Source organism: Mizuhopecten yessoensis, unplaced genomic scaffold (genome assembly GCF_002113885.1).
Source record: "Mizuhopecten yessoensis strain PY_sf001 unplaced genomic scaffold, ASM211388v2 scaffold11183, whole genome shotgun sequence".
NCBI lineage: Eukaryota > Metazoa > Mollusca > Bivalvia > Pectinida > Pectinidae > Mizuhopecten > Mizuhopecten yessoensis.
The window spans coordinates 561348-571835 of record NW_018408921.1 but is presented as its reverse complement, the minus strand read 5'-3'; the positions used below and the strand labels follow the sequence as shown (position 1 = coordinate 571835).

The following is a 10488-nucleotide window of genomic DNA, read 5'->3' as shown; positions in this document are numbered from 1 at the left end:
TTTCATGGTAATTAACCTTGTTGTGAAGTTTGAAGTTAATCCATTAATAATTACTCGAGATATCGAGCGGACACTGTTTCGGCAAGTCCATAAAGGGGCATAACTCTACAAATGATGGTCGGATAATGGCAGTTATCGAACTTGTCTGAGGTTTTATGGTAATTAACCTTGTTGTGAAGTTTGAAGTTAATCCGTTAATAACTATTCGAGATATCAAGCGGACACTGTTTCAGCAAGTTCATAAAGGGGCATAACTCCACAAATTATGGTTGGATAATGGCAGTTATCGATCTTGTCCGAGGTTTCATGGTAATTAACCTTGTTGTGAAGTTTGAAGTTAATCCGTTAATAATTACTGGAGATATCGAGCGGACACTGTTTCGACAAGTCCATGAAGAGGCATAACTCTACAAATTATGGTCGGATAATGGCAGTTATCGAACTTGTCTGAGGTTTCATGGTAATTAACCTTGTTGTGAAGTTTTAAGTTAAAAGGGGCCAATTCATACTCAGACATCCATTGAGCACCAGTGTATGGTGTCAGAGTAAAGAGGGACCCAATCATACTCCAACATCCATAGAGCACCAGTGTATGATGCCAGTTGAAGAGGGACAAATTTATAAGTTTGACATCCATGGGGCACAAGTGTATGATATCAGTGTAGGGAGAGACCAATCCATAAGCTTTACATCCATATCACCATTGTATGATGTCAGTGTAAAGAGGGGCCAATTCGTAAGCTTTACATTGTATAATGTCATTGTAAAGAGGGGCCAATTCATAAGCTTTCCATCCATATCACCATTGTATGATGTCATTGTAAAGAGGGCCAATCCTTAAGCTTTACATCCATATCACCGTTGCATGATTTCATTGTAAAGAGGGTCCCATTCATAAGTTTAACATCCATAAGACAAAGGAGATTTAAAGTGAAGTTTGAGTAATGAGGTGATAAAGCAATTAAATTCAGAGCATCAAAACTCTTTAATGATCTTGACAGTAGCTTCAACCAAGCACCTTTATTTATCATACAATCTGTATGAAGTTTTTACAGAGAAAGTGATAGTTAGAAGGATAGCATAAGAAGATGCATACCTGCTTGAGGGAGATGGTCAATGTAGACAGTGACTGTAGGATGGGCAGATACGAGATCAAATTTACAATTAGGTCCAGACAGGTGTGTAGTTGTCTCCCCTGATTTCCATTCAACCACAATTTCTTGGTTCTGAACAATTTTGGTTACAGTCTTTATGACTCCTATTTCTGCAACATAAACAAGAAAAGCATTGAAATACTGCAACACATTTTCATAAAATTAATTTCAACATTTCATACCTGACATAGAACTTCAGTCTAAAAAAATAACATTATCATATGTTATTAAAATAAGTTGAGACATAACTTGATAATTTACCTGAATCAGTTCCTTTTCGCCGTGACCTTTTGACCTGAGCGCCAGACATTACACTGTAAACTTTAAGTCTTCTGCTCCTTTTCCTGGGAGGCACTGGTACTCTAAACAACAAAAATCCACAGAGAAAATCCTTTGTATGAAAGACAATACATAATGTCTTTTGTACAAAGATGGACACATCGATGGACAAACAAGATGATTCTATCATATCTTCCCTTAACCTAACAAAACACTTTGATGTAAATGTATGATTTTATCAAACAACAAACAATTGTTGTGTACCCCTGGTATATCAAATTTGAAACAAAACCCTCTAATTACAATTGCTAAAAACGTCCTTAACCCTTTCATCCTTTAGCAGACTCTACTAGCATTGATCCGGTAAAGTCCATTATGGTCTACGGTGGTGAAAGGGTTAATGTCAAACGTTCTTTGTCAGTTGATATAACCTACAAAGCTGTATTTTTTCTACAATTTTGAAGTATTATTAAAAGGTTCATGAGGAGAAATCTATACTATCTATGACCTCGGACTTTAAGGTGAAGGTCATAATTTCTCAACCACAGAACACCTCACATATTCTGTGGGTGATCGATACATATACTGGAAAATTCAAGTTTCATCAAGATATCTTAGAAGTCAAGCCCTTATTCAGCAGTACAAATCTACTTTCATCAATTAGGATATCATGATAAGGTTGAACATTATGGGGTGGAAAACATTTATATACAATTGTAATTATAGTCAATTTAACACTTTTTTTACCTAGTCATATAATTACCACAATTATAGTCCATATCCTTTATATTGTGTTCCTGATGCATAAAGTACATCAAATTTAACCAATTAAGACATCTTTATTTTAGTAACAGAGTAAGAATTCTGACCCAAATATGTGAATACTTAAACAATAGGTCTCCCGTCAATTGAAGAGGTGACATGATTGCTGACAGACATTTGATCACGACGTATATTCCAGGGGTGCAGAGAATTTACGTAAGTAAAACCTCGACTGGAGTATCGTGGATACACAGAGCATGAAAAGACTATTTCAAGTCTTTTTTTTCTAACAAAGATCGAAAGCCTGTAACCAACAAGTGTTTTTCTAACAAAGATCGAAAGCCTGTAACCAACAAGTGTTTTTCTAACAAAGATCGAAAGCCTGTAACCAACAAGTGTTTTTCTAACAAAGATCGAAAGCCTGTAACCAACAAGTGTTTTTCTAACAAAGATCGAAAGCCTGTAACCAACAAGTGTTTTTCTAACAAAGATCGAAAGCCTGTAACCAACAAGTGTTTTTCTAACAAAGATCGAAAGCCTGTAACCAACAAGTGTTTTTCTAACAAAGATCGAAAGCCTGTAACCAACAAGTGTTTTTCTAACAAAGATCGAAAGCCTGTAACCAACAAGTGTTTTTCTAACAAAGATCGAAAGCCTGTAACCAACAAGTGTTTTTCTAACAAAGATCGAAAGCCTGTAACCAACAAGTGTTTTTCCTATCTATAAACCAAGAAAAGACCTCTGTTAGATAAACAGGTTTTTGGCATGTTATTGCAGATAATATGATTCAATAATTTAATCTTGCTTGTAACAAGCATTTCCATTGGCTTAAAAATTTATGTTATCATCCCATAACGTAAAAAACGACGTCGCCATTTGTAACGTCGCTTTTGATTGGTTGATACAGCGGCGAAATACTTTCTAAGAGAAAAGAGTCCATCAATAAAAGTGGATTTCCACAGGGTGTGTGTATAGTAGATAAAATTATAAGGATTAACTTGAATATATTTTTCATGTTATGGAGCTATAACACAAAAAACCGGAGTGTACTTCGCTTCACGGTTTATTTAGAGTACACTCCGTTTTTTTGTGTTATATCACCATAACATGAAAAATATATTCAAGTTAATCCTAATGAATCACTATTCAATAATTAAGGGTACGTTTTTAATCAGAGTACATATATACTACACTCACACAGTAGCCAGTTTGTTGTCGTATCTCATGAAGTGGTGCGCCGTGTCGTGTTTTCCCTGCATGTAGCACAAGTTACACATGTCAAAGTCCGTACACTCGACACACTTCCAACGATAGCCACTGATGCTTTTGGTCTCCGGGCCTACCGTCACACACGTGTCACAATTGGCATGTTGCAAGTTGTACTCAAAGTCTGGAAAGTACACAAACATTTGTTATATCACTGTATTAGAATCTTTATTGTATTTTTAATTACAAATAGAATTAAACAGAATTACTGTGGTACATGTATAAGTATTGCTATACAATATCTTTTCATATAAAAAGTTGCATTACAATGTCATTAACATTGAAAACTGTAAACATTAAATGTAGCAATGTCAATCAGTAACCTTGTATGATTCAATAATTCAGGAAAAACAAGTGATGAAAAAAAACATTTGACCAAATAACTGATGGTCATAACTTTAAAAAAGCCTACAAAATTGACCAATGACTTTGAGCCTAAGTGATCTCCTTGTTTAAAAAAATAAAGTGATTCAATTACCTGAGGATTCTGTGTCAACGACACGTAAATCTATTCCCTCGTCCCCGGCCCGACAGTTCTCCATCAGGATCCCATAGTCCCACAAGACGGAGCACACCTGAGACTCTGGGTCAGTTTCTACCACAGTCCCGATGTGCCCAATACCGCCATCCTGGTTCCCATAGGCCCAGTCTTGGCCCCGTATCACCCTTGACCCTTTGTAAGGGCGGATTATAGACATGGCTCATCTATTCCTGTGTACAAAATCAATAAGTGGGGCTGAAAGATTATCATCACACTTCAGATCAAGTTTCCAGCTGAAGCTGAGGAATCTCTCCATATGTCTTATAGTTACTTATCATATCATCTGGAAGATGTATGGGCAAGATCAAGATGCTAAAACCCTGAGCTTGGGCTTGAAAGTATTAAAGAAAATGGCAGTCATGCAATTATGCTCTAGTTTAGCACTTTTATTCACACCTTCGTCATTAAAGCTGCTCTGTAACTATGATGCACTATTTCCCAAGTTAAATAACAGCTGATAGATGTTGAAGGGAATGATTTAGATTTGAAGAGAAATAATGAAAAATTTGAGTCTATACTATTGATCTGATGATTCAACTTTTCTGTGGAATCTTTCGAAAAGTTAAAGTCATCTCTTCGTTCTAAAGCAGTGCTTCCCTTTGAGGCATTCAACAAGCAATCAACAACTTGCTCCTATAATCATTGTTTCCATATTAATTAAGCTGTTAAGCGCTCCCAAAATGTGTTCTCCTAATAAACGGCCAGGCAATCAACTTAAACAACTGTTCACTTCAGCAGTACTTTATGGAGAGTACAATCAGAGGCTAACTGTTTGCTCCTCAGTGTTCTCTTATGGAGCTTTAATTAGCGGTCAACTGTTTATGTGAAGGAGTTAATTAAGAAGGAAAGAAAGCAGTGTGATTCCACTCCAGAACTTCCTAGTCGGGCTGTGCTGAGTGAAAAGTGAGTGAGTGAGTGAGTGACTCACTAAGTACCATTGAGTTAAAGGGAAATTTCCTCTAGCACTAGTCTGGAAGGCGACTGTAATTCTTTATACGATAACAATCTGACAAATTTCTTCCCCATTTTTAAATGTGTTAGCCCTCAAACACCATAACAACTCCCTGTCAACACAACAAAGAGAGAGTCACTGACAGCTAGTATGCTTCCACCAGGGATTGAAACTGCAATCCCTACTAGGTTCTTAGTCGAAAGCTCTACCACTGAGCTAAAGGGAAATGCACTTTTTAGCACGAAGCTTGAAGGCGACCATAGTCCTATGCACAATTAAAATCTGTCACATGTAATACAAATGTACATGAAATTATGATATATATTAACACATAATATCTATATGTTTTTGTGTGTCAAGCACTTTTGTTTATGATAACAAAATCAACATTCAAAATGTTTGTAAACAGATTTCACAAAAACCTAAATACCTGTTTTTCACATTACTTAAATTTAAAAGTATTGATTAAATTATACCAAAAGTCATGCTGTTATGAAATATGGGGAAGCATGATTACAGGTCTACTTTCATTTTCAAAATAATTCATTAATAAAATGTGCCTAAAGAAGTGATTTCAAAACAATTCACTTACAATCCAGATGCTCACTTAGATCCTGGAAAATATTAATAAGAATCAAAATCCGCCTGATCGCTTTAGTGAAACCTTCATTTTCTACTTAGACATGTTGAGAACTAGTATATGAATATTTCTATATATAGCCACAGGGGAAATCCAGTATCGTATAATAGCTCGAGTTATTTCCCTTTACACCGGGGAGCGGGTATTGGTGACATTGAGAGGCACCAAAAGGGTAATTTTGTTCCATCGGGAGTTATCCATTTAAATTAGCAATATAAAACCGTATAAAACAGTAGCCCTAATTCATCGATTGTTTTTGTATGAAATACACAATTCTCAACTTATATGAAATAGATGTAAGGATTTGGAACATTGTTATCGCTATTCCTATTAAATTAAAAACTTTATTTCTAAATTCATAAATATCCAGAACTTATTTCTAATTCCTATAAACATGTTACTTCGCATTTCTAATTTTTCGTTTTCCTAACAAATCGATTTACCCAGTTCAGTAATTGTATAAATACATGTATATCCATAGTTATTTCTGATATTATTCTTTCTAAAAGTTGCATGGTTTGATGCCTTAAACTAAGGCAGAATATGAACAACCATTGAAAAATAACAAGAATAAAACCCGGTGTTCCGATGGTAGGCCTTTTTTTCTTCGTCGGGTCAAATTCAAGTACATTGCATGAAATGTTGAGAACTGAGGTAGTGACAAAACCAAAAGGCACACTCTACATTCATATCACACAAAGAAGTAGCATATTTCCCGTTAAGATTATGATGACGACCTTAAGCATGTCCATAGCTATAGTCTTCATCCGAAATTGGTACCTGTATAATGTGTGTTGTAAGTGGTTCGTAAGCAGTCCGCGGCAAGTCGACAATCGGAAATATTCATATTCGGGGCCGGCTTTTGTGTAAACATTATCTGTTCGTGAAACAGGGACGTAACTTATAATCAAGAAAAGGAAAATTGAAACGCGTCCTGCTTTTGGATATCGGCGTTAACACACGTGCACATCATACAAAGTCCGTTATACTTTACATCATACCTCAACGATTGGCATGTTTAATTTGAGAAAGTAAAATGGACTCGACTTTCCACAAATACGTCTGTAACTATAAGGTAATTATATTTTCAATGTTGTGCTAGGGGTCGAACCCGAGACAATTCAATTACAAACCTGACGCTCTATACGTACTGTTTAAACGAACAAAAGAAAAATATCTTCCTAACCGAGTCGATATAGGAAGCGGTAACTATACTTAACCAGGCCCCCCGGCAACATGTTAATCTGTGTTACACTTATATTTTCCTTTCCATAGTTTCAGCTTTTACTTTGTTAATTAGATTCTAACGTAAGTTATAATCCATCGAAAGGATCATTTGGATAACTTTAGTACTTACAGTAAGAATTTAACTTAAAACGACAAACAGAATGAGATGTGTGAATTAGCAATCAATTATTGGCGCCCTTATAGTAATACAGACTCGTTTGATCATGTGATACCCATGTGATATAGGAGAAAATCATAATGGCGTCGGTAACAGTAGCCGTTTCAAAAAGAGATGGAACGGAAACCACTATTGAGTAGTGCACGTGGCTCCGACACCGATGTCGGATATTTAGGGAATAGTTCCAATTTTAATGGAGACAGAGGCAATGATATTGAGGCCATTGCTGTGACTGTAGAAAAGAAGGAACGGTAACCACAGGAGTTGGGCGCCTGTCAACCAGTAGCTGTAACTGGACACAATGGGCTTCTTATGCTATTTCCCCCACTAACAATTGATGGTGCATCGGGTGACCATTTTCTGATCCCTAAAGGCGAAATTACTGAATAAAAAATCAGAGCGAAATAAATTAGAAACGTGTAAACATAAACATAAACAAGTAAAGCACAGAGAAAGTAGTCCGAATTATTCTGACATTTTATCGACTTTTATCGACGACAGACGGTGACTGACCGATATAAAAACAGGTTGATAAAACGTCAGAATAATTCGGACTAAGAGAAAATGTACATCAGTGATATGATGTACATTGTACATTAATAAAAAGAAAGACTATGTTTTTTATGTCGAAGACATATCTTCCTGTTTCAGAGGAGTGTAACGTCCAGTCTGCTATATTACATCTTGTACACTGGGGTCCTCCTTTGTGGTCGGTTTGCAGAGGTGGGTTTATATTTACAGTTTAGATTGGCTTCATTTTAGATTCATTTTAGAGTCAAATGTCTCCAATTAATTAAGCACATTTTCAATTTAATCTTCTGCCATATTCTTTTAACATTATTTCTAAAAAGGAAACTAGAAAAAGTACAGCACTTGTGCTAGGTGTGATGTCAGGCAGACATATATATAAGTGACAGTGCTTATGTCTACTCACCATTGTCTCTATATATATATTTGTCAGAGACTACTATTGAAAATATATTGTATCTCATAACTTACTCAGGACTAATAGTATCAACCTACATGTAAATATATGCTTTTTTGCTATTTTTGTTGAATTCTGATGATTTTTTTGTCAAATATGTGTTGGTTTTGTTCAGTTTCAGTAATAATATATATAAATATTTATCGCATAATGTACTGTGCTATTCAGTGAATATACCCATGTCATATTTTTTACATTTCAAGGTTGCATGAAAATTGTCGTTATACACGACTAAATGCCACAAATCTTGATTATGTGATGAAAAGGATCTTATTACTTTGGTCAACACGCAAACAAATATGTGATAAAAACAGGATCTTACATGTACATGTTCCTGAGTTTCCATTTCATATGAAATTTATGAAACTCGTCACCAGTTTTTCTTTTTAGCTCACCAGAGGCTCGCTAAATTGAAAAATTCTAAGACTTGTTTCATAAATCTCATATGAAATGGAAACTCATGTAAAATCCTATATTTATCCCATAATGTACTGTGTTATCCAGTGAATATACCCATGTCATATTTATAATTTGTTTGCGTATTAACCCATGTAATATGACGATTGGTTCAATTGTGACGTCACTCCTAAGACAAGTACATGACGTCACAGACTTATGCACTGCAGTCAAAATGGCGGCCTTTTACATTTCAAGATTGCATGAAAATTATCGTTTTACACGACTAAATGCCACAAATCTTGATTATGTCATGAAAAGGATCTTACATTCGTTTCAATTTCATATGAAATTTATGAAACCCGTCATGAATTTTTCATTTTAGCCCGCCAGAGGCTCGCTAAATTGGAAAATTCTCAGACTCGTTTCATAAATCTCATATAAAATGGAAACTCATGTAAGATCCTATATATATATAATATATGTTGCCAAAATATAGATCAACAATATCAAAATGTACCTGTATTGAGAATTCTATATTTTGTGCAACTTATAATTTATTGTAGGCTGTTTTTACTTGAAACAAATTATTTTAAACTGTTCCTACCCAAGACAAATTACTTCAGGCTATTTCTACCTGAGACAAATTATTTCAGGCTGTTTCTTCTTGATACAATTTATTAAAGCATGTTTCTAACTTACTGAAGATTATTTCTACACTAGGTAAAATATTGAAGGCTATTCCTTTCCAGGTCATATTTTTTAAAGCTGTTTTAACCATGTCTAATTACAACGTAATGAAATACTCAGGACTGAAATCACCCTGAATCTTATATGCGAAGATGTTATTTAAATAATGTTTCCCAAAATACATATAGGATCTTAAATGAGTTTTCATTTGATATGAGATTTTATGAAACGAGTCTTAGAAGTCTTTATTTTTCCTTACCCTTACCGAAATAAATCTGGCATTTCAAAATACTTACCATGTTATCTCTGTGATACAAATGTAAAGGGAATAGAGCCAATGAAAATGATCTAAAATTTGCTGCTGTTAGACCAGTTACAAAAATTTCCTCTAACTCACAAATTTTAATCACATTCTTTCTACCTCCATTTTCTGTATATTGCCGTTACTGTGCTTACATCATTCATAAATGTATTATCTACGTTACATGACTCTATAATATTGTTTTGAGTTGTGTGGTAAACAGATTTTTATAATGTTGTTGTGATTTTTGTTATAAACAAATCTGCATAACATAGAAAAAATAGATGGTTTCTGCTCGTGTTGCCATTTTGCTATAGCTACATGTACCAAGAAAACGGTTGCTGGTTAGCCATTAATTCATATTTGTTTTCCTTGTCTTTGTAGTCAAAACTTCTAATTCAATTCATATAGCATGTGGAAACATTAAGAATATTTTTAAGATATGGCAGCATCAACATACCCCTGCCATACAAATGAACAAGCTTCCATGCATGTTAATGCAATGAATTCAAATATCTTGAAATATCTGGAAAATACTTAGAAAGCATCCTCGATACTCTAGGGGTAACGCTCACTTGTAATCTCTACACCCTGGGATATGTCATAGCGAAATTGAAGGGAAGAAGATATTTATTTGACTGGTCTCAAGTAAGCATTACTAACCAAACTCCAAGGTGATACCTATCCTTTGAATATTAAAATGGAGCATCACCATACTTCGAAGCCAGTAAAATTATCTTTAAATGTACATCAAGGAATCAAACTAGTCTTCTTGTTTCATCCACAATGAGGTACAGAATAAGCCTTCAATTTTGTCACTGCATATTGCAGGGGTGCAGAGAGCGTAAGTGAGCATAACCGATGAAGTATCAATGTTGCAGAGAATGAAACATCTGTATTAATTGTCGTAACTTTTGCGATGTTACTGAGTTCCAGTACAAAACTTAGAGTGTATATTTATTATAAAGAAAACATATAACTGATACATAGTATAGTATACATCATTCACTTAGACATTATAAAATGAATTTCCAGGTGAACCAAAGGAATATCAGACATTCCTAGATTCTCGTCCAGACGTTATGGAAATTGAAGCCATTAAACTAGTGTGTGAGCT

At 34.9% G+C, this 10488-nt stretch overlaps 1 protein-coding gene across 1 annotated transcript in view; it reads right to left on the bottom strand.

Moving 5' to 3' along the window:
* Positions 1-5677, bottom strand: part of LOC110440491 (E3 ubiquitin-protein ligase MIB2-like) — a 35834-nt gene extending 30157 nt beyond the window's left edge. Inside the window, exons 1-5 of the mRNA XM_021483604.1 lie at positions 5547-5677; positions 3940-4172; positions 3393-3585; positions 1416-1516; positions 1097-1264 (exon numbers count right to left, since the gene is read on the bottom strand). Coding sequence (XP_021339279.1) covers positions 1097-1264; positions 1416-1516; positions 3393-3585; positions 3940-4159 — 682 coding nt within the window. The 5' untranslated portion in view covers positions 4160-4172; positions 5547-5677. The remainder of the gene's footprint in view (positions 1-1096; positions 1265-1415; positions 1517-3392; positions 3586-3939; positions 4173-5546) is intronic.
* Positions 5678-10488: the final 4811 nt, after the last annotated feature.